Source organism: Aegilops tauschii, chromosome 4 (genome assembly GCF_002575655.3).
Source record: "Aegilops tauschii subsp. strangulata cultivar AL8/78 chromosome 4, Aet v6.0, whole genome shotgun sequence".
Taxonomy (NCBI): Eukaryota; Viridiplantae; Streptophyta; class Magnoliopsida; order Poales; family Poaceae; genus Aegilops; species Aegilops tauschii.
Genome location: NC_053038.3, coordinates 329959487 through 329984497, shown reverse-complemented (window position 1 = coordinate 329984497; position 25011 = coordinate 329959487). Strand labels below are relative to the sequence as shown.

The window sequence follows — 25011 nt, the reverse complement described above, 5'->3', positions numbered from 1 at the left end:
CCTCGTCACGGCCACCGAGCAGGCGCCCGCGGTCAAGCCGGCCGCCAAACGCCGGCAAAATGGCAAGACGGCGTGGCAACCCGCCACGAGCTTCGAAGAGATGCTCGACACTCCCAGCAAGCACCACAGCAGCGCGAGGCCGTCCACGCACACGCTTCGGCAGTCCGCCATTACCAAGCACATCATGAGGGGCGACATCCTGCCTCCTCCGGCTCCGGCTCCAGGAGCGGGACCGCCGGCTCCGCCTCCTCCGCCTCCGCCCCCGATCAACGGCGCGATGCGTGATGACGTCTACCCCGACCATAACGCGACCTACGTCGTCTTCACGAGCCTTGGCGACGACAAACGTAGCGAGCGCCTGCTCCGGCAGGAAGTGAACACCGTCGTCCCGGCCAAGCCGGAGTACATGCATTGGTTGGAGCGCCCGGTCACCTGGACCCGGGAAGACCACCCGACCGTCATGCCGAACCCAGGTGGCTACGCTCTCATCCTCGAGCCCACCGTCGCTGTGTCCCGGCGCACATTCAAGTTCTCCCGAGTCCTCATTGATGGCAGCGGCAGCATCTACATCCTCTACCGCGACACCATGACCAAGCTTGGCCTCGAGGCCAAGGATCTGGAGCCGTCCCGAACGGTCTTCCATGGCATCATCCTTGGCCTCTCCTTCTCCCCATCGGCCGGATCCGGCTCGACATCCTGTTCAGCACCAGCGACCATTTCCAAGCGAGCCGCTCTGGTTTGAGGTGGTGGACCTGTCCAGCGCGTATCACGCGCTGCTGGGCCGGCCGGTGCTCGCCAAGTTCATGGCGGTCCCCCACTATGCCTACCTAAAGATGAAGCTGCCGGGTCCAAAGGGCCTCACTAGCATCACTGGAGGCTACTGCAAGTCCCTAGAATGCGCCCAAGCCGGTGCCAAACTGGCCGAGTCACTGGTCATAGCCGAGGAGCGGCGCTAGCTCGACCGGATCATCACGCTGGCCAATGAGACGCCGGCCGTGCCGGCTTCAGCTAAGGAGCCGGCCGGCGAGGCCTCGTTCCAGCCCTCCAAGGAGACCAAGAAGGTCAAGCTGAACCTGGAAGACCCCAGCTGCAGCAAGTATGTCGTCGTAGGCACCCGCCCCGACAGCAAATAGGAAGGCGAGCTCGTCGACTTCCTCCGTGAGAATCAGGATATCTTCGCATGGACCCCAAAGGACATGCCGGGTATTCCAAGGAAGTACGCCGAGCACAAACTCCACGTCCACAAGGACGCCAAGCCTGTCCGCCAACCCCTACGTCGCTTTTCAGAAGAGAAGAGAAGAACCATCGGTGAAGAGGTCGCCAAGCTCCTGGCGGCCGACTTCATCATGGAAGTGTTCCACCCCGAGTGGCTGGCCAATCCAGTCCTCGTCCTGAAGAAGAACAAGACCTGGCACATGTGTATAGACTACACCAGCCTGATCAAGGCTTGCCCCAAGGATCCATTCGCCCTCCCGCGGATCGATCAAGTCATCGACTCCACCGCCGGCTGTGAGCTGCTGTCCTTCCTGGATTCTTACTCCGACTATCATCAGATAAAGCTGGACCCGGCCGACGCCCTGAAGACGTCCTTCATCACGCCCTTCGGGGCATATTTCTACATCACCCTGTCGTTCGGCTTGAAGAATGTCAGCGCCACCTTCCAGCGCTGCCTGCAGAAATGCTTGCTGGCGCAACTCGGTTGCAACATCCACGTCTACGTGGACGACATCATGGTGAAGACCAAGCAGCACCTCATGCTCCTCGATGACCAGAAGGAAACCTTTGCCAATCTGCGCGAGTACCGGATCAAGCTCAACCCAGAGAAGTGCGTTTTCGGCATGCCGTCCAGAAAGCTACTCGGCTTCCTTGTCTCGGAGAGCGGCATTAAGGCGAATCCGAAGAAGATCAAGGCCATCAAGCGCATGCACAAGCTGGCTCGGCTGCGCGGTGTCCAGAAATTCACCGGCTGCTTGGCCTCGGTTAGCCGGTTTCTCAGCCGGCTGGGCGAGAGGGCCCTGCCCCTGTATCAGCTGATGAAGAAGACGACGCCGTTCGAGTGGAACGACCAGGCGGACGAGGCCTTCTAGGATCTTAAGCGCATGCTCTCCACCGCATCCGTCCTGGCCGCACCAACCGAGAAGGAGTCGTTGTTGCTCTGCATTGCCGCCACCTCGCGGTCGGTCAGCACGATGATGGTGGTTGAGTGACCAGAGAAGGGCAAGATCCAGTCTGTCCAGCGCTCAGTCTACTACCTAGGCGAGGTGCTTTCCGCCTCCAAGCAGAACTACCCGCACTACTAGAAGATGTGTTACGGCGTGTACTTCACCTCCAAGAAAATGAAGCAGTACTTCCAAGAGCATGTCATCACCGTAGTCAGAACGACCCGCATCGGCGAGATCATGGGCTAACGGGATGCCTCCGGCCGGGTAAGTGGGCAATCGAGCTAGCCGGCCACACCATCCTCTACGAGCCCCGCACCATGATCTAGTCCTAGGCTCTGGCCGACTTCCTCGTCGAATGGACAGAGACACAGTACCTGCCGCTGCTACCGGATTCAACGCACTGGTGCATGCGCTTCGACGGCTCCAAGATGCGCTCCGGCTTGGGAGACGGCATTGTGCTGTCGTCCCCGAAGGGCAACCGGCTCTGCTACGTGCTCTAGATCCACTTCGCCGCCTCCAACAACGTTGTCGAGTACGAAGCCCTTGCGCATGGCCTCCGACTTGCCAAGGAACTCGACATCCGGCACATCCTATGCTATGGTGACTTGGACCTGGTGGTACACCAGTGCTCCGGCGAATGGGACGCCCGAGACGCCAACATGGCCAGCTACCGCTTCCCCGTCCAGCAGCTTTCGGGTTTCTTTGCCGGTTGCGAGTTCCTCCATGTCCCGCACGCAGAAAATGAAGCCGTCGATGCACTAGCCAAGATTGGCTCATCCCGGCAGGCCATCCCGTCCAGCGTCTCCCTCGAGCACCTTCACAAGCCGTCCGTCAAGCCTTCTCCGGACTCCAAGTCCATCTTCGTCCTGGACGACCCGGCCGCAACCCTCCCTGACCTAGACCCGGTGGTAGCAGGCCCAAGCTCGGGGGCTGCTTCCAACCCGAACCCGGAACCCACGGAACCCAGCCAATGCCGACTCTGGCTTAATCCCGGAATCTGCAGAACCCGGCCCGGGTGAGGGAGCCCAGGACTACGGGGTCCTCGGGCATCCGGGCTATGCAACATGGGCCGGACTCGTGGGTCGTGAAGATACAAGATGGAAGGCTTTCCCCCGTGTGCGGATAGGACTCTTCTTGGCGTGGAAGGCAAGCTTGGCGTTTGGATATGAAGATTCCTTTCTCTGTAAACCGACTCTGTATAACCCTAGCCCCCTCTGGTGTCTATATAAACCGGAAGGTTTAGTCCGTAGAGACGATCATAACCTTACAGGCTAGACATCTAGGGTTTAGCCATTACGATCTCGAGGTAGATCAACTCTTGTAACCCCAATACTCATCAAAGTCAGTAAAGCAGGAAGTAGGGTATTACCTCCATCAAGAGGGCCCGAACCTGGGTAAACATTGTGTCCCCTGCCTCCTGTTACCTTTGATCCTTAGACACACAGTTCGGGACCCCCTACCCGAGATCTACCGGTTTTGACCCCGACATTGGTGCTTTCATTGGGAGTTCCACTGTGCCGTTGTCGAAAGGCTCGATGGCTCCATCGATCATCTACAACAATGCTACCAGGAACGAGATTTTTCTCCCCGGCCAGATCTTCGTATTCGGTGGCTTCGCACTGCGTGACAACTCGGTTGGCCACCTGGAGCAGATCGACAGCTACGCCCCTGGTCATCAGACTAGTTTTGGAAATCTGAACTATGTCGCTGATATCCGAGGAGACTTGATCTTCCAAGGGTTCACGCCTCAAACCACCGCTCTGGCCTTGGATCCGGAGCGCATCACCAGGTCCGAAGGTGGGAGTCTAGAGCCCGCCGGACTCTCTGCGGCTATAGAGCCCGACACTGGAGAACCGGAGAAAATAGCACCACCGACAGTTATCTCAAAGCCGGGCTCTTCTCCGGACACTAGCCCCGAACCCTTGAAATCCATGTCATGCAAGTTTGGCCAGGGAATTTCGGTCCCTGCCCAAACCTCGCTCTTAAACGAGGCTCTGGACTTAATGTGGTCCCTCACCATCACAGAGGAACCGCTTACGAATTGCGCCCAGTCCGGACTAGGGGTTGAAAATAGGGAACTTTACTTCCCACCCACCACCCACTTTATAGCCACTGTCGAGGATCTAACCGACATGCTCGACTACGCCTCCGAGACGGTATGGACGACGATGCCAGAGATGAGCAGGCCCAAAACCCGCCGTTCACCGGACGCTGGACGGCCACTTCCTCGTACGACGTGTACATGGTAGACACACCCAAAGAAGGCGACGACGATGAGGAGAAGGACCCAGTCGAGGATGAACCTCCTAAGATACCATCGAAGCGTCGACATCAGCGGCGCCGCTCTAAATCGCGCCGTGGAAAAGACAGCAATACCGGCACCAGAGACAATGATACTCCGGAGAACGCCGACGTCCAAGAAGACCCCATCGAACCAACATCCGAACAGGATGACCGGGAGGAGGGCAAGTTGACCCTGATGAACAAGCAGGGAACAAAGACTCGGAGGATAGCAATTATCTACCACTCTCCGAAGACGACGTGAGCCTCAGCGACGAAGATTTTATCGTGCCAGAGGAACCCCTCGAACAAGAGCGCTTTAAGCGCCGGCTAATAGCCACGGCAAGAAGCCTAAAAAAGAAGCAGCAGCAGCTTCAAGCTGACCAAGATCTGCTCAACGACAGATGGACTACTGTCCTGGCAGCCGAAGAGTACGGCCTCGAACGCCCAACAAAGAGTTACCCGAAGCGTAAGCTGCTACCCCAATTCGACGATGAGGCGCTAGAGCCCATACCACCCGCGCGTAACGCGGCTGACGGACCTGACCGACCACCACGTGGCCAGGACAGAACGACAACTCAAGCCGAACACCAGCCCGCGCCACCTCGCCGTAAAAGCAGAGAAACAACAGCTCGGGGATACACATACGACCTACGACAGGACCTGGAAAATAGAGCGGGTTAGACAAGATCCATCTACGGATCGCGGGGGCGTGCCCCGGCGCGTGAGGACAGCTATCAAGCCTGGCGCGACAAGCACAACCACGCCCGGGCCGAAAACCGCATACGGACTTCATCTGAACTGCGCCGTGATGTCGCCCGATACAGAGGCGCCACACACCCCCTATGCTTCACTGATGAGGTAATGGAGCACCAGTTCCTAGAAGGGTTTAAACCCGTGAACATGGAATCATACGATGGCACAACAGATCCCGCAGTATGGATTGAAGACTTTCTTCTCCACATTCACATGGCACGTGGTGATGATCTATGTGCCATCAAGTACCTCCCCCTAAAGCTCAAGGGACCAGCACGACACTGGCTGAACAGCCTACCAGAAAACTCTATTGGTAGCTGGGAAGACCTGGAGGACGCATTTAGAGACAACTTCCAAGGCACCTATGTTCGGCCGCCAGACACCGATGACCTTAGTCACATAATCCAGCAACCCGGGGAATCGGCCGGGAAGCTCTGGACCAGGTTCCTCATCAAAAAGAACCAAATTGTGGATTGTCCGGACGCCGAAGCCCTCGCGGACTTTAAGCATAGCGTCCGAGACGAGTGGCTCGCACGGCACCTTGGCCAAGAAAAGCCGAAATCCATGGCAGCCCTCACTGCACTTATGACCCGCTTTTGCGCGGGAGAGGATAGCTGGCTCGCTCGTAGAAGTAATAGCACCAGCGACCCTGGCACCTCGAACCCAGGGATGGCAATGGCAAGCCACGATGCAACAAGCACAAGCGTCGAAACAATAACGAAGAAACCCAGGACACGGTGGTCAACGCCGGATTCGGTGGCTCAAAACCCGGTCAACGGAAGAAGCCATTCAAGGAAAACAGAGATGGCCCATCCAGTTTAGACAGAATACTCGATTGGCCTTGTCAGATTCATGGCACCCCCGATAAGCCCGCTAATCACACCAACATAAATTGTTGGGTCTTTAAACAGGCCGGCAAACTCAATGCTGATCACAAGGGGAAAGGGTTGCGCAGTGATGACGATGACCAAGAGCCTCGTCAACCGAACACAGGGGACAAAAGCAATTTCCCCCGAGGTAAAAACAGTGAATATGATATATGTCACACATATCCCTAAGAGGGAACGCAAGCACGGACTACGGGACATCTACGCCTTAGAGCCGGTCGCCCCAAAATTCAACCCATGGTCGGCTTGTCCAATCACCTTCGATCGAAAGGATCACCCAACCAGTATCCGTCATGGAGTTCGGCAGCTCTGGTCCTCGATTCAATCATCGGCGGATTCCACCTCACGCGAGTCCTATGGACGGAGGCAGCAGTCTCAATCTACTTTATCAAGACACTGTCCGCAAAATGGGCATCGATCCGTCAAGAATCAAGCCCACTAAAACTACCTTTAAAGGAGTAATACCTAGTGTAGAGGCCCGATGCACGGGCTTAATCACGCTGGAAGTCGTCTTCGGTTCACCAGACAACTTCCGAAGCTAAGACTTCATCTTCTTTATCGTCCCATTCCGTAGTGGCTATCACGCACTGCTCGGACAAACCGCTTTTGCCCGCTTTAATGCGGTCCCGCACTATGCCTATCTAAAGCTTAAGATGCCCGGTCTGCGTGGCGTCATTACAATCAACAGAAACATGACACGCTCCCTCCGTACCGAGGAGCACACCGTGGCCATCGCGGCCAAAGTACAAAGCGGCCCTGTCAAGCCGCACACCTCATCGGCTGTTAAGCCGCCGGACTTTGTTACGCAAGGCCGGATAGTTCAGCATGCGGGCAGCCTGGCAATCCAAGGGTCAGATTAGCAGTTTCGCCTCCATCGATTGCCACGTACATCAGCGAGATTCGTACAGCGCGTGCACAATTACGCCCTCAAAGTACCTTGGGCATCATCGGAGGCAAAATACGGACATGCCTATAGTACGGTTTGACCCTATATGGTCTCCCCCTCGTTTTTACTTATTTCTTATATTTTACTGCAGGTGAATTAAAACCTCCTCATCCTACGGACTCACAAGGACTCTCTCCGAGCCCGGTACCGTATAAATAGTCGAAGACCATTCGTCTTAAGGAATCTTTCTTATTCAAGCGAAAGCGGCGCAGACGTGCGGCATGAAGGTGCAAAGGATTCGTAGACCATAACCTCACTCAAAGAACCTATATAGAGCTTTTCTCTTTAGCCTTAAGACCCCCGACATGTAAAATAGCCTTGGTGATTATGGTACCATCTGTAATATTACGTTTTGACATATCAATCAGATTCCAGTGAGGCATATTCTTCCTCGGTATCGTCTTCACTTATAGACTTTATTCCGTTTCTTCAGTTGTCTCACGCACACACCTCGGCAAAAATTGCCAGGGGCTCTATATAGCAGCATATGTGTTGCCAACCAAAAAGTCTGAACAGCTTTATAGCACAATTCGGCGTCCCGAGCTCGGCATTATATGCATCGGCTCCGAATCATGTCTTTGGTCAATAGTTGGGTTGCCTGGCTCCTGTGTTTTCTACCTTACGTCCCGTCTGATCGGCTAGGGTAGTAAAGGGAGAACTACGGCGATTGTGTTTCTAGTTTGCCCGGTTAAGCACCGCAGTAGAGAAAGACGAAAACTAACTGCCATGATGCGGCGAGAGCTGGTCAGCCACACGGCGACTTATCAAAATCTTTAGCGATTTCTTCCGTATTACACGAAGGACCGTTTTCTGGTCACCTATGCAACACATCCGCATTAGGATAGCCGCATACGTACCAGGGGCTACTTTGTAGACCCATCGTCAAACTCCTACGACTAAGTGAGAGCAATAAAACCACATAGTCTGATTGCCTGGTTCACCGCACTGACACCTCCTTCACGGACCAAGACGTTGGGTTAAGTGTAGTCATGTGCAATTCTGAACACCCCAGTAGTATCTACGAGGGGGTTGAAGCCGACGACTGGGAACTCTCAGATATAAAACGGCCACACAGGAGGATAAAACTCTTCATAAAAAAGGGGAATCTATTACAAAAAGACTTAGTTCATGATACAAACTCCCGAACAGTTCGGACTCGTTCATTCGAACACTACATCCTTTGAGCATTGGCCTTATACAAGGCGGACACCCTTGAGAACTTCCTCAAAGTAGTGCTCCAGTGTGCGGTGGTCCTTGCTTTCAGGCGGACCCTCGACTGCCACCTTTTTGGCCTTCATCTTCCCCCAGTGCATCTTGACACGGGCGAAAGACATTCGCGCCCCTTCTATACAAGACCACCTCTTAACAGTGTCAATTCGGGGAGCGCATCGACAAGACGCCGCACGAGGCCGAAGTAGCTGTCCGGAATGGCTTCGGCCGGCCACAACCGGACTATGACGTCCTTCATGGCCGCGCTGGACATCTTCTGCAGCTCCTCCCATTGTGCCATCTGGTCGTTTAGCCGTACGGGACGCTCCTGCCCCGCAAACTGCGACCAGAAGAGCTTCTCCGTCCCGTACCCCTCCTGGACCTGGAAGTATCGGGCGGCGTCCATAGCACTCTTCGGAAGATCCGCTTATGCGCCTGGAGAACTCCACAGTCGATTAAGAAAGGCATACTTTCGGTCCCCAAATTTAGCCTGTAAAAGAAAGGGCTTAGCAGCCGCTTCCGGCTTGACGGATTTCGTCACGCGTTGCGCGGGATTCGCACCGCGCCTCCGAAGCTTCTTGAAGGGCCTTGGCGAGTTCGGTCTCCTTCGCCTTATTTTCCTCTTCTAAGGACTCGCACTTGGCGGTGGCGTCCTTGAGCTTTTGCTCCATCTCGGTCACTCGTTCCTCAAAACGGCGCCGAGCGGTCTGTTCGGCCACTAAGTCCACAACCGCTTTATCCGCAGCCGCCTTGCTTACCCTTGCCTGCTCCTTGGCTTGGGCAAGCTCACCCCTGAGGGTCTCCACCGCGGCGGCGCCATCTGTGCAAATACGCGCATTTCAGCTCTTGAACTTCCACAAAACACGGACATCAACAGGCATACAGTTAGATGTATCTTATACCTTGCGCCTGGTCGAGCAGTGTGTTAACAAGGACTAGGTCCTCATCGGCCCGTTCCAGTTTCAGTTTGAGTTCAGAAACTTCTACTGATTGGGCGATCGCCGCTAGCAGAGAAGCCTGTGTGAATCCAGATAAAAGTATGTTAACACCTGACAACTAGTTATTGATCCTCTGCTCGCCTTTTTTTCGAAAAACCGAACAGAGTCTCAGGGGCTACTATCTGTATACAGGCATATTTCTCATAAAAACAAAAAATAAAATCATTACATTACGTACCTCAAAGCCTGCCAGCAGGCTGGAAAAGGCTTCGTTCAGCCCGCTCTTGGCAGATTGAATCTTCTCAGCCACCGTTTAGGATGCGGTGCTCATCCAGGATGGATGCACTTTGCAGTGCGTCCACCATGGTATCCGGCGCCTCCAGATTAGCAAAGGTAGCTACCCCCCTCTCCTGTGGGGGGGGGGTGCTCATTAGACTCCGAAGCCTTTTTGGTCTCCGGAGTAGTATGCGGCTGGGGGTCGGACTAATCGAGGCCCCCGTCGCCGGTCTTCGTGGGGGCCGTACCCCTCAGTCCTTCGGCAACTGAGGTGTTGCCATCAAGCGCCATTAAGTCACCCCCCCCCCCGTGTCTCTTCAAGGCCCGGGGAGGGCCTATGGGAGGACACCTCAGGGTCATCCGCCCTTGGCGACGTTGAAGCCGGGGAAGGCGACTCACTTTCCATCATTTCCGACGGCAGATCCCCTGAGGACGAGGATAGCTGAGGGATACTATGGGCCGGACTAAAAAGATGGAACTTAGAGTTATCATCACAGTTCATAAAGATTGGGTGAGTGTGAAGAATCCCGGGCTACTTACGAGTCAGCTTGCGGCTTGGTCCAGCGATGATGCTTCGGGATAGCTTCGGCGTCTGACTCCGAGTCATCGAGAAGGGTGATTTTGTCCCTCTTGGAGGCTTCGGCCTCCAGGTCTTCCGAGGCCGCCCTCTTCTTTCCCTTGCGGGGAGGATCTTCTTCTTCCTCTTCCTCCTTGTCGTCGTCGCCCTCGCGAGAGGACTGGGCGTCAGCCTCAGAGTGCCCTCCTCTTTCTTCTTCTTCTTCTTGTCCTTCTTTACCGGTGCCTGGTATGGCGCCGGGACCAGCATCCTCATTAGTAGAGGATTAGTTGGGTCTTCGGGGAGCGGAGCCGGACACCGGATCTGCTCTGCCTTCTTGATCCAGACCTGTTAGGGGGATGGACTACTCAAATACTTCTCCTTTGGAGCAAAGAACCTACTAATGTTCGGAGGTTTTGGAATTTACCTCAGAGGCTGGATGGTTGCCATGTTTTTCGCTTCCTAAAAAGCAGCTTCCAGATCGCCTTATGCGTTGTGCCATAGAACCGTTGTAGGGTCCATGTCCCTTCCAGATTGAACTCCCACATCTTGAGGGACCACCACTGGCAAGGAAGTTCTCGGCGGATCAGCATCACTTGGATTACGTCGACGAGGGTAATGTCCTTCGCTATCATGCTCTATACGCGTTTCTGCAACAGCAGCACCTCAGGGACCGACCCCCAGTCTGTACCCTTGTCGGTCCAGGATGCGAGCTTCAGCGGGGGTCCGGATCTAAAGGCTAGAGCGGCTGCCCACTTGGAGCCGCGGGGTTCTATGATATAGAACCATGGCACCACCACACTCCGCGTGTTGCCCGTCGACCACCTTCGGCTTCACATTAAAAATCTTGAGCCACAAGCTGAAATGTGGAGGGATGCGGAGGAAGGCCTCACACACGACGATGAATGCCGAGATGTGGAGGAACGAATTTGGGGCCAGATCATGAAAATCCAGCCCGTAGTAAAAGATGAGTCCCCTCACGAAGGGGTGAAGGGAAAATCCGAGTCCGCGCAGGAAGTGGGGGATGAACACCACCCTCTCGCCGGGCTCCGGGGTAGGGATGACCTGCGCCGGATTGGGAAGCCTGTGCTTGATTTCCGCGGTTAGATACCGCGCTTCCCGCAGCTCCTTGATGTTCTCCTCCGTGACAGAGAAGGCCATCCACTTGCCTTGAGAGCCGGCCATAGTCGGAGGAGTTGCAGAGGGGAGAAAAGCTTGGAACTTGGGCGCTGGAGCTCGAGGATGGAAAGTCAGAGAGAGAATGAGGCATAGGGTGGAAGAGCTGGATACTATCCACTTATATGGACTACGAATATCAAGCGTCCCCCTCCCTTAAGCCTTAAAACTCGCCTGTTCCCTAGGGGTCATGCGAATAGCATGGTTGGATTAGCCAAACCTGTATTGATGGGAATCCCGTAATAAGGGGACACGATCTTTTGCTTTGACAAGACGTGTCACCGGAGACTGTGTCTTGAAACGCGAAACGGGAGAAACAATTCAAAATGATGGGAAGGCTGGATGTGACATCTCGCCCGTGGAAATTACCAGTAAAAGACGTGTCATGTTTTTATTAAGTATTGTGCCCTAGCGGTGGAGGGTTGTGGTTATTATGCAAAGCCGGATACAGTTCTCGTAATCAACTATTTTGAAGTGTTCGGAGGAGGAACCTACCTTGCAATGCCGAAGACAGTCTGCATGCCAGATACATCGTCATTGAAGCCAGGTTCAGGGGCTACTGAGGGAGTCCAGGACTACGGGGTCCTCGGACGACCGGGCAATGCGACATGGGCCAAACTCGTGGGCCGTGAAGATACAAGATGGAAGGCTTTCCCCCTGTTTGGATAGGACTCTCCTTTGCGTGGAAGGCAAGCTTGGCGTTTGGATATGAAGATTCCTTTCTCTATAAACCGACTCCGTACAACCCTAGCCCCCTCCGGTGTCTATATAAACCAGAGGGTTTAGTCCGTAGAGACGATCATAACCTTACAGGCTAGACATCTAGGGTTTAGCCATTACGATCTCGAGGTAGATCAACTCTTGTAACCCTAATACTCATCAAAGTCAATGTCGGATTTCGGGTTCCGGCAAAACCCTTGAGGTTCGAACACTGGGGTGCGCACGAAGATCTCTCCTTCCCCTAGCACTCTCCCTCACCGCGATCTCAAGGCACAACGCGTCGAACTCGCAGAACAAAGGGACACAAGATTTATACTGGTTCGGGCCATCGATGTGGTGTAATACCCTAGTCCAGTGTGGTGTGGTGGATTGCCTCTTGGGCTGAGGAAGAATAGTTACAAGGGAAGAACAGCCTCCTGAGGAGAGGTGATCTTGTGCTTGGTGAGTTTATGTGGATGAGGATGATCTGAATGGCCTCCGATCAGTTGCCTCCTACTGTGGTGGCTAGCCCTATTTGTAGAGGCCCTGGTCCTCTTCCCAAATGCTGGCGGGAAGGGATGCCACAACAGCCAGAAGGGAGACAACTAGTACAAGTTATCCTCACTAAAGGTGGTCTTCGCCTGCCAAAGGCTCTGGTGGTGACGCCGTCCTGGGCTCCATGATGACCTCCGTCCTGCCGTCCTGCTGGTCTTGGTCTCGTTGCACTGATATGGAAACCTTTGCCTCATGCCTCGGGACTCCTCGCCTGCGCTTGCCTCTTTAGCACCAAAGAGGAAACGAGGACACTGTGCGCGCTGGCACCCGCCTTGCACCCGCCTGGCCCCGGTCGTCATGGCTTGCGTCACAGGAACCTCGCGAGGTGCCCCTTGCCTTGATCTCTCTGCCCCTCGCGAGCCAGCCCTGGTGAGGCCGCCCCCGAGGAGGTCTTGCATCGTCCACCTCGCGAGGCTCAACCCCTCGTGAGGGTCTTGAGTGTTTGCTGGTGAAGATGGGCCGTACAGGGCCGCTGGTGGTGCCACGCCGTGGGCCGCAGGCAGGCAAGTCTGGGGACCCCCATTCCCAGGACACTGACAGTAGCCCCCGGGCCCAAGGCGCGCTCGGACTTGGCTTCGAGGTGAAGCCAAGGGGCAAGTGTGGAGCGTCGCGGGCCCCAACAGCCTGTGCCCTCGGTTGACACGTGGCGATTGATGGGACGTGGGCGTCTCCGCTTCCCCATGCTGCCTCGGCAATTGCCCGACTTGACGAGTCCCTCCTGCATGCAGAGAAAAATCATCATTACCTGTGATCGTGGGGATCGTGGGTTGGCCTTCTCCCGCTATCAGATCCATATGCTGCACTTGGATCCCCAATCAGTCTCCCTTCTTGCCGTGTTTGCTTTCGTCTGTGAGGCCATGGTGGGCATTCCCCCTTCCATGGCCCTATTGCGCCATTTCTTCTCGCTGTACCTGGCTAGCCCTCGGCAGTGCTCGGGATGCTTGAGCTTCCAGGCCGTGGCTGCGATGGCCGGCTCGGGGATTGATTTTGAGCTTCCACCATCCACAAGCGAGTTTCGGACACGGTGGGTGTTTGTGGACATCGGTGTGCTCAGCCCCCTGCTCTCGCCCCTTTGGCGCCCGCCGTTCCCAGCTCCGGCCGGGGCCACAAGAAGCTCGCGGCCCCCGCCTTGCCTTCGTCTGGCTCCGGTTGAAGAGGCTGAAAGATCTCGGCGTGACTGCGCCCGTGGTGATGAAGGAGTTCCTCCGACGCCGCGTCGCCCCACTCCAGCGCCATTCCCGGCCGATGTGGGCCCTGTCCGGCGGCCAGGATCGCATGAGGCTTCAGGAGTCGGGGCTTCCGCTCGAGGCGCGAAGAACGGTGCTCGAGGTCCTGACGGGCGACCCCTTGTCACCCGATATGTTGCAGGAGGGTTGTCTTTTGTACTGCTGCTCAAACAGGGTGGAGTTCGCGGGGCAGATGCCCCCCTTTGATGAATGGGGGCTACGTCCAGTCGGCCTTGAAGGACCTCGCGAGAACCGTGTCTCCGTGGTTCCCCTCCTTGCCGCCCGCGCCGAACCTACCCCAAGAGTGGATGCAGGGGGCGATCACCGCTGGAGGCCGGAGGCGCGGGTTCTGAGGCGTCGACACCGCTCGAGGCTCCGGAGGTGCCATCCCCGGGAGCCCGTGACTCTTGCCCTGGGGTGACGGCCGAGGGGGCCACGCGATCTGCTGCTCCTGAGGCCGAAGCCTCGGAGGTCTCAGCAGGTCATCATGAGGCGGATCCCGAGGGCTCCCCTCAGCCCAGCACTCCCGAGGTTGTCTCCTCGGGCGCCTCACCAGCCGTGTCCTGTGCTGGTTGCCGCGTCCAAGGCTTCGGCCGGCTCCGTCTGGACTTCGATGCGCTCCGCAAGAGGAAAGGGTCTCCAAGCTGCAGCAGTGATGCCTTCCAGCCGTTGAAGCAGAGGAAGTATATCACCATAGACGAGTGAGTACCTTATCTTTGTAATTTCCCGAGTGCTCCTTCCCCTCCTGACTGTGGCTCCTCAGGGCCCCTTCTGCTAAGGCGGCAAGTCTCCCGGGAAGCAAACTCCTCCTGCCTCGAATCCCCCGCTGGCCTTGAGCACCCCAAGCCAGCATGCCGCACCCGGCGCGAGGTCGGCCGAAGAGGCAAACACGCTAGCCTGGCGCCTCGAGCCCGTGCCTTTGTCGTCTCTCCTTTGTGGCCTCGCCTGGGGTGCGGCAAGTATGCCAAGGGCTCCTCCTCTGGTTATGGACGGCGGCTGGATGACTTCGATCCTGGCTTCTTCCTCAAGCGACGGGTCTCAACCCATCCGTGCCCCTGCCGAAGCCCGGTCGGCGACCCGGGAGGCGCCAGCCCCCGGCCCCCTACTGAAAGGGGGTGAGCCGCTTTGAATCCCGTTGGCAACCCCCGCTGTGGGGGACGGACCTGGTTGCGCGCTTAAGTTTGCGCACGAGTGGAGTGTCGTCCGCCACGAGCTCTTTCAGGAGGCAATGGGCGCAATGAGCCGGCTCGGCGGAGAACTCGTGGATGTTGACGCGCGCCTTGAGGCCGAGGGTCTCCGGCTGGTGGAGGAGTGGCATCAACTGAAGGTGGCTATCAACCTCGGGCGCCTTCAATGTGAGCATGCCAATGCGAAGGCCGAGGCATCCCTGGCAACCTCGCGTGAGGCCGGCGCCCGAGCCTTGGAGGAGGCCAGGGAGGCAGACTATCACCGCGCGATTGACAAGGAGCGCAGGCGGGAGCTCCAGGCCTTGAACACCTCCTTGGAGCAGCAGGTGGAGGCGCGCAAAGCCTCCTTAGCGTCGATGAAGGGCGCACCGTCCGATGAGGAGGAGATCTTCAGGCGCGAAGAAGCACTGCTGCTGGAGGCCACGGAGCGCAGCCTCGAGCTCGAGTGGTTGGAGACGAGGGAGCGCCAGGTCGCCCAAGTAGAGGATGCCGTCGGTGCGCGTGAGGCCAAGGCTCAGGATGAGGTCGACCGCCGGGTGGCCGAGGCTCGCGCGGTCCTTGTTGGCAGGTACGACCTGAAGCTGATGCTCGTGGAAGCCGAAGCTGTGGGCAGGACCACTGCCCTCAAGTCAGCGCTGGCTGAAGCGGAACAGCGCGAGAAAGCCGCCTCGGCCGCCCTGACCTTTGTGCAGGCCAAGCAAGCCTCCGCCCATGCCGAGCTGCTCTCTCTTTAGTGGCGGGTTCCCAGCGCCGAGTCCTTCGCGTAGCAGAGCAGGGAGGAGGCACTTCACCGGCAAACGCTACTGTGCGAGCACGCTCCCATGCTTTGGGACCTCAGGACGAAGGCCAACCAGGCGCTTGGTACCATCTGCGATGAGCATGCCCCTCATCCCCACACCGAGGATTACGCCAGCCATCTCCGCTTCTTCACTAATGTTGTGACGCGCCTGGAGAGCCGTGCTGAGAGGGCTCGCGAGCTTGTGGACGAAAAGAGTCGAGGCCTTCTCGGGCGCGCATTCTCCCGTGTCTTCAGCCATCTCCTGAACACCAATCCTAACTTTGACTTTTACGCCACTATTGCCCCAGTGCCTGAGGCCATGCGAGGCAACCTAGTGCGCTGGGTGGACGACAAGGTGGACGCTCTGGTTAGGGCCTTTGCTTCCGACGATAACGTGGTGGTGGTCGCGGGAGATGAGGGCGCCGTGGTTAATGACGACGAAGATAACACTGGTGACGGCGCCAGCAGTCTATCCGGGAGCGGTTCGGGAGATGAGGTGGGCGCCATGTCCGACTGAGGCCGCGCTCCTTCGTTTTGAACCTGCATGCGAAAGCTTGGGTCCGGCCCTTCACATTGTAAGAGCATTTTGGGAAGGGGGAGCCCCTTATGTAAAATAGACTACCATTTTACTCCTTAGGCAGGTTAAAAAACACGCTCTTGTGTGCTTGCAAGCCCCTTGCGGGTTTGCCGCCGTAACTTACTGTCGTGACTTACTTTGGTCTGGTCGGGCTTCGGGCTGACTTGGTACCTATGAACATCTCCTGGGGAGGGTCCCCTTGAGAGCTCACAAAGTTTTAGTTTTCAGAGGGGTCCGCCGGCCAACCTGAGAGGGCCTCGCGAGGAGCGAATGTTAGTGAGGGCGGGACGCGCGCATGGTGTGCGTACGCCGCTGCCAGCCCCCGCTCGCGAGGCGCTCAGAGGGGGGGGGGACAACGGACGCAAAATCTCAAAACAAAGCGTGAATCCAGAAACTCACTGAGTTAACACGAGCAAAAAAGGATGCTTCCAACGAAATCAAAACGCAACTTTAAATCCAAGATCGAAAGGCTGCAAATTCGAGCTTCAAAAAAGAGAGGCGAGAAGCAAATAGCCGCGTCCGGCACCTAGCTAGTCTTCTTGTCTTCAAGTTTTCTCACTAGCGCGGATCTAAGTGCTTTCACAGACCGTGAGCATAGTCATTGGGGGACGGTGTCGACGGCCAGCGCGGAGCATGGTGCTTCCACTAGGACGTGGGCGGGTGTCGGTGTCAAAACCGGCGGATCTCGGGTAGGGGGTCCCGAACTATGCGTCTAAGGTCAATGGTAACAGGAGACAGGGGACACGATGTTTACCCAGGTTCGGGCCCTCTCTATGGAGGTAATACCCTACTTCCTGCTTGATTGATCTTCATGAATATGAGTATTACAAGAGTTGATCTACCACAAAATCGTAATGGCTAAACCCTAGAAGTCTAGCCTGTATGACTATGGTAATGGGTATCTCCCACTCCGGACTAAGTCCTCCGGTTTATATAGACACCGGGAGGATCTAAGGTTACACAAGGTCGGTTACAAAGAAAGGAATCTACATATCCGGTCGCCAAGCTTGTCTTCCACGCCAAGGAGAGTCCCATCCGGACACGGGTGCAGTCTTCGGTCTTCGTATCTTCACAGCCCATCAGTCCGGCCCATAGTTAACAGGCCGGACGCCCGAGGACCCCTTAGTCCAGGACTCCCTCAGTAGCCCGCGAAACAGGCTTCAATGATGAGGTGTTCGGTGCGTAGATTGTCTTCGGCATTGAAAGGCGGGTTCCCCCTCCGACGGCTTCCAAGTAATGTATTCGGCTTTTAATTCAATGCCACACCCTTTGGCTTCTGTGCTTCTATGTCTTCAGCTTCCACGTGTCGGGCGAATGCGGATGGTCAGGGTCTTTTTTGCAAATAACACCTTAGCCATGCCAGAAAGAGCGTCTATTTAAAGAGATAGGACGTCAGATCCAATCGGCACCACACGGAGGAAATCCTCAGAGACTGCCAGGAAAGACCACTCCAACATGGCTAACATTCCCCGCTCCTCCTCCCGTTCCAACCTAGAGAGAGGCGAGTGAGACTCGTGCTCTGTGCCCCACAGCCAATTGGAGAAGTTGCAAACGCAGGGATTTCTCCTTCCTGCAGATCTGGTCCCTATTCGAGCAGGATTGGCCTCCTTCAACGACAAAACCCATGCGGAGGATTTCCCCAATCCGTCTGCGGGAGAGCGAGTGTGCCTTGTTCCCTATTTGCTGAGGGGCGTGGGATTTCCCATCACCCATTCCTCCGAGGGCTTCTGGAGTATTATGGCCTCCAACTGCACATCGCGGCTTATGTTGCTTTATGCGAACTATTTCTAGGTATTGAGGCCCAGTTTGAACTGTGGAGAAAGTTGTTCTGCCTCGTCCCGCGTAACCATGAAGGATCAATATTTGATGTGGGGGAGCCAAAATATGGCGCATTGCCGAGACCGGACACCTATCCGATACGCTGAAGAAGGCGTCTGAAGAGTGGACCTCTGAGTGGTTTTATATTGATGACGTCGTACTTCCAGATCCAGTCCGGAGAGGCCTCCCCGAGTTTGCGAGTGTCCCTCTGAAGAAGCGCCACAGCTGGCGCCCTCTGAGCCTCGAGGAGGAAGATAGTGCTGAAGTTCGCCAACTCCTGAGCAAGATCGGGACGCTTGCCCAGTCCGGGTACACAATAGTCGAAGTGATGGCGGCCTCCATAGTACAGGGAGTTCAGCCACTCCAATACAGAGGACTTCCCATGTGGAATTACAATGGGGAAGATGACACCTCCCGCTGCAACAGGAAGGGTCCGGACACCCCTGCCGCCCTAGCCAAAATATTGGCCGAACTGTTCAAAGATGAGGAAGAGGAGTTCCTGCACATTACGCACAGAGAAGGATATTCCATGTATAATCCTCCCAGCTGGGCGAGTCCCCAACCTTTTGCTCCACTCATTCCTCTCCCTGAGCTTTATTAACCCGTCCATTTATAACAGCACCGACGAAAGACTTCCAAGGGGCTTTACAGCCCCGCCCCGCAGCCCGAGGGCCATGATCAGGACCTTGATCCTGGATTTGAAGAGGATCCTGATATATTTGTGGTGCTTGAGAATGGCGTGTTTTACCAGGCAAGCTACAACGGCACCGAAGTGGCCATCATCGCCGATTACCCCGGTCTTCTCCCTGCTTCACATGTAAGTAGTCACGAGGCATCTTCCCCGAAAGGATTCCCTCGTTCCGCCTCACCCACCGCACTGTCTCGTGCTTCGAAGGGGAGGCATTCGACATACCGTGCTACTCCAGGAGCGACTCCGAAGAGAGCGGCTCCCGCACCGGGCAAGCTTTCGAAGAGGAAGGCAGGCGAAGACACGGTCGGGCCCTCGTCAAAGAGGTATGGGTTTGCAAATATGTTTTTTAATAGTCGCATCCAACTGTGACTTTCATGTTCATCCCGTATCAGGAAAAGAGTCCGCCGGACTGTGTCCGGGGGTCCGGGCAGTAATACTCCTAGCCAGGATCCAGCCCTAGCCGAGAGGACGGGGGCCGATATGGGAGTGACGCTGGACTGTCTTTCGACCGAGGGCTCGGGAAATATGTCCGTCACCAACTCGGAAGTGGAGAGCGCCATGAATCATCGGCGCTTTAGGGCCATTTTACGAGACCCCCGCTGTTCGAAAGAGGTGTTTGATGCCTTCAGCTCGGCCGACGCATACATCCGAGCTGCTCGAGATGGGCTTGGCAAAGCCACAAAGCAGCATTTAACGCATGTGCGGGTAAGGATTATTTTGTCCAAAAAGGATAAACACATGCTAGTAGCCCCCGAGACTGAAATCAGTTGGCACAAGTGATTTAAGGATCGATGTATAACTAGGTTCTGACGGAGAGGAACAACCTGCTAGCTCAAGAGCTGGAGCAGTGTCGGAAACAACTAAATGCATCTACCGCCGAACTGAAAGAGTCCAAGAAGGCACCTTCTGGTAAGGATCCCCTCCATCGAGGAATAACAATTATACAGTAGTTGTGCTAATACTGTTGCTTATCTCATAATAGGATCATCAAGGTCAACTGGAAGAGAAGTTGAAAACCGCTCAAGCGGGAGAGAAAGAGGCAAAAAGACTACACGCCGCAGCCGAGCGTATCTTGGCCCGAGTCAGAGAGGAGAAAAACAAACTCCAGGACTCAAACACCAAACTGGGTGAAGAACTGAAAGATGTGCGGGCTCAGCTAGCCGACTCCGTGAAGGAGAATAAAAAGCTGCGAGGCGGCATATTCAGTACGTGGCCGGATCTTACTTTATAATAAATTAGAGGTAAAAGTAGCTGATATAGCTATGATTGCAGGTGTGTTGACGGGCCGTACCGAAGAGGAGGTGTCCGGATCATCAAGTGATCTCCTGCAAGGGCTGTCGTAGTTGCACGAGCAAGCTCGGCAGGCAATGCGGAGTGTAGCCAAGGCCTTATGGCCATCCGACTCCCCTCCAGGGAGTATGGAGAAGCTTGTAGAGCTGTTCAAGGGAGCGTGGCGGCGTATCTGACTATGGAAGATATCGGCTTGCCGAGAGGGTGCGCGAGAGGCCTGGGACATGGTAAAAACACGATATACCAAGCTGGATCCGAACCACATGGCCCGGATCGGACCGCTAGGGTCGAATGGGGAAGAAATTCCCGTTAGTTTAGTATATAACCAAGTAGAAGTAGCTGCCACGTATTCCCAGCAGGATTGTAAGTTAAGCAGCCTATTGGACGACATAGAGGAGGAAGTTTTTGAGTCCAAATGACTATGTACTTTCCTTTGCATATGTAGCTCTAGCTGAAAACGATTGTCATGGCGGACCTTTTCGCTTCAACCTCTCGACCCGAAGGTGCGGAGTGTTTCCGAATACCAGAACCGCCGAGTCGACCGGGTATGCATGAAGACCAGGCGTAGGGGTCATAGTTGCTTGAACAGACAATTATCTGGCTAGTTATGTTATATTACATTAAGAGTGTAAGAAACATCTTCCAGGGAGAATAGTTCTGTTAAGGGTTCCTTTCCCTGGGTGTGCATGCATCGATGTGCATGTCCGAACTGTGATGAAGAAATCACAATGTGTATAGCTTCTGGGGGTTCACGATGGGACGAATGCAAAAAACATCTTTAGTTCATCGACCGAATATTCCCTTAAGAACGCTAGCTTTCGGCTTCACCCAGTCTGAGGTACACATCCGGATGACCCGGCAGTAACAATTGCAGAGGTGCTCCCTTTATGCCCTAGCCGAACGTAGGGTGTGACACCCCAAAATTTTGACCTTGTTTTATTAATTAAAATTTTGCCAGGAAATTGAACTTTTCCATTTGTCTAGATTTACCCTTTTGATATTGTGGGTTTTTACCTCAAGTGGAAACTTTCCAAAAGTATTATTGGACTTGTATGCTCTCTCTATGAAACAATTCTTTATCAGTGGATTTAATTGCAAGGTTTTCTTTTTCTTGAGCTTTACTCTTTTAAAATGATCTTTCATAAATTTGGAGCCTGTTTTGCACTGCAACCATTTGGCAAATGCATTTAAAATTTCCACCAAAATTTGGGGATGTCATGTGATGTTTCCACATCACTTTTATGCAAAAATATCTTTTGGTTATTGGAGATTTTGAGCTCTACATCAACTTTTCAAATCTAGTCCAGTAGGCATTTTTGCACTACAACCTATTTAAGTATTCCTTTAAAAATTCTTCCAAGTGTTTGGAGATGTCAGTAGATGCATATAATTCAACTTTATGCTAAAAACCCAGTGTTGTTCTTTGAAAAATTTGAGTGAATCAACCTCTTTTTCATTCTGGTCCAGTTTGGTGATTTGTACTGCAACCCTATTTTATTTTACTCTAGTGCCCCTGAACTTTTTCCTGCTTGTAGCCCTCCCTGCAAAACCCTTAAGTACAGGAGAGTGGACCCATTGGAGGATTTTAAGTGCATGCAATGAGACCTTTTTCTTTCTGTCCAAAACTGTAGTTTTGCAAAACTTGCACTAGCAAGTTTCTGGTTTTGCCCAAATGATCTTGCCATCATCACCTACATCCAGGGAGACCCTGATCTGGAGTTTTTGGCCACTCCAAGAGTTGCCTAGATGCACATAGCATTCTGTCGAACACTTGGTGTGCACAGTCAGTTTTGACATGAGTTTTAGTTTGCACTATGTACTTGATCCTCTGACCCAGCAACCTTGTCCACTAAGATCCTAGCTACTCCTAACCTAGTCCTGTTAATTGCCAGCCTCCCTCTAGCACTCTAGGCTGACCTGGCATTTCGTCGAACATGTCCCGTGCGTGCTCTGGGCGCGCCCAGAGCGCACGTTTTGCACGCGCGCGCACCGAGTCGCCGCGTCGCACTGCCGCCCTTGCCGCGTCCCGCCCCTGGCCCTTGCTCGCCTGTAGAGCCACGCCCTGCCCTCGCCCACTCGCCAGAACACTCCAAGCCACCTCTGGCGCCCTACAGCGCCGCCGTCAGGGCTCCCTTGGCGGCACGCCGGCGTCGGCAGTGAGCTCCTGCCACGGACGGCGCCGCCCAAGCCACACCAGCGCGCCAGCTACCCCCTGGAGCAGCTCGAGCTTATCCTGGAACCCGTCGGCACGCGCTCGTCGCCGCTACGTCGCCCTCCGGCTACAAAGCGACGGTCGCCGGCGTTCTTATCCACGGCCGCCGCAGGACCAGCCTCGAACGCCTATAAAAGGAGGCCCCGAGCCCCTCCGAGCGCTCAGGCGACCTCAGGCCTCCCCCCTAGTGCTCCCCTAGCCGTGGATTGACCAGAAGAGGCCATCTCCCCCACCTCCGGCCTGTTCGGCCGCCGCTGCCTTCCGGTGCCGTTCGTCGCAACCAGATAATCCCCCACCCATCCAACACCACCACCCGCTTCCCCTTGTTCTTGCGGAGCTGCCCAGCGCCTCAGCCTCGATTGGAAACCACCAGAGCCCAAACCCCCATTCACTCCCGTAGCCCCCTCCACCGCGGAGCTCGCCGCTGGCGACTCCTCCCACCACCGTCGACCCAACGACCACCGGGAGGACCGCCCCGGTCTGGCAGGTCCATCCCCGCCCTCGTATACCCGTGGGGAGCTGCTGTTCGTCGACGGCGATCGCCGGAGTCCCGCCTCCGCTCGGGCAGAGAGAGAGAGGAGGGAGAGGGGGACTAGTCAAACCTGACCAGTGGCCCCCCTGGACCCACTGTCAGTGACCCACGCGCCACCCACGCTGGCTTAAGTGGAAGCATATATCCTCGAGTACGTATCCCCTACCCCGAAAGCGTATTCTGTATCAAAGCGTTTTCCTTTTTCTGGTTTTATTAAAAACAAAACTTTGACCAAACTTTGACTAGCTATATCTTTAAAAATAGAACTCCAAATGAGTTGATTCTTTTTCCTACCTCTCTCAAATTTCATCTAGTTTATTTTAAGATTTATTTCAAAAATATTTGGGACAACTTTTTGTACTGTTTTTGAAATATTTGTTATTTGAATATTTTTTCAAAATAGGAAATGGAGAGAGAAGAAAACTTTCAAAAAGTGCACCCCTTGCATACTCTTGAAGGCAAGATTCTGAACTCTGGCATAATATTTTTGTGTGGTGTTTTGATACGGTTACAACACCACCTTCACTTGGAGCATACGTTGTTTTTATGTGACGATAAAGTCACACACATGAGTACATATTGGAGATGCTTTACTGTTAGAAATGGTTATGCTGGTGATAGTGATCATCCTCGCGAGCTTTTCATGCATACCGGCAGGAAGCCGGGAAAGTCATGGTCTTGGGTAGACACGAGCTTGTCCCTAATTCTTCGTCGATGACGAGTGTGTCCGGAATGGCATGATGAGGTTTGATGAGCGGTGATTCTGTCTGTTGATGGAAATATTTTTTTTCATGCTAATCATTCGGAGAATACTTGGTCTTCCTGAGTCGGCCGTAGGTTGAGTCTTGTTCGGTAACTTCCCCTACTTGTTTTGTACTACCACTTGTCCCTGCCGCAGGTAGGGTACGGTTCAGTAAGTTGTCAACCCCTTACCAAAGCACACACCGTACAAAGAGGCCACGGTGGAAGATACCGGATGCATCCGGTAGGCATGCCACCTGGTCCGGGGGCATGGGTGTTTCCGGTTGGGACCGAGAGGGGGGCACCCCTTAGAGCGCGCGATATAAATTTGATCCCATGCTACGTCGAGGTTGTAGCCTCCCCACTTAGAGTTTGGCTTGACAGGTGTTGTGGGTGATTCCAGACACCGGTAAGTTAAGCTGGTGTGTGCAGGTCAGGCGTGTTTTCAATTAAAAGGCCGTAGGCGGAATTAGTCCCGATGGACTAAATAAATCCGTTACTCGTGGGTAAAGAGTACACCCTCTGTAGAGGTTATATCTATTCGGATAGCCATGTTCATGGGTAAGGACTTCAGTCTGAGATGGGTCTAGTGACGGTATTCGGATGGAGAAACGGCTAAACTGGATCATAGTGATGGTCTTCGGATGGAGAAACGGCTAAACTGGATCATAGTGACGGTCTTCGGATGGAGAAACGGCTAAACTAGAACATAGTGACGGTCTTCGGATGGAGAAACGGCTATACTAGAATATTGATTATGACCTATGACACATGAGGATTATGATTATTATTATTATTGTGGACTAACCAGTTACTTTATTTGAATTATTGAGTATCCCTGGGACGGTTCTACCTCCTGGATATTCACTGTGATTATTCTTATATAAGCCCTTTATGTGGTGTCGCTCAGACGCCCGACTGCGGCATGCTTGTTATTTAATTATTCTTTATAAGCCCTTTATGTGGTGTCGCTCAGACGCCCGACTGCGGCATGCTTGTTATTTAATTATTCTTTATAAGCCCTTTATGTGGTGTCGCTCAGACGCCCGACTGCGGCATGCTTGTTATTTAAGTATTCTTTATGAGCCCTTTATGTGGTGTCGCTCAGACGCCCGACTGCGGCATGCTTGTTGTTTAATTATTCTTTATAAGCCCTTTATGTGGTGTCGTTCAGACGCCCGACTGCGGCATTGTTAATTCATTTGCACCCTCTCGAGGAGTCATTTCAGACACTCGATCAGTGCATTCTATTTCTACTCCTGTATTGCATGTTCATATTTTACCTGCATGCGTGCATCACGGATTTCGTTTATTTCGTGACAGTCGTTATGATCATAAATATTTCGGAGCATGATTACCCCTTGTGATATTATACCCGTGTTCTTGATGGTTGCGAGTACATTCAAACGTACTCACTGGCTTGTCCCTGGCTATTGTCTTGGCCAGATTCCTTGCTTGGAGAGAGCATTGCGAAGACAGCCCCGGAACCTATGCAATGATGATAGCAGCCTCGCGAAGA

General features: G+C 54.4%; 1 protein-coding gene across 1 annotated transcript; it reads left to right on the top strand.

Moving 5' to 3' along the window:
- The first annotated feature begins 2821 nt into the window (after positions 1-2821).
- On the top strand, positions 2822-3181 carry LOC141021855 (uncharacterized). The gene has a single exon (XM_073497704.1). It carries the CDS (start codon positions 2822-2824, stop codon positions 3179-3181), a length of 360 nt encoding a protein of 119 aa, XP_073353805.1.
- Positions 3182-25011: the final 21830 nt, after the last annotated feature.

Coding starts and splice junctions, on each gene's coding strand:
- LOC141021855 (XM_073497704.1), top strand. CDS start 2,822: ATGGCCAGCTACCGCTTCCCCGTCCAGCAGCTTTCGGGTTTCTTTGCC.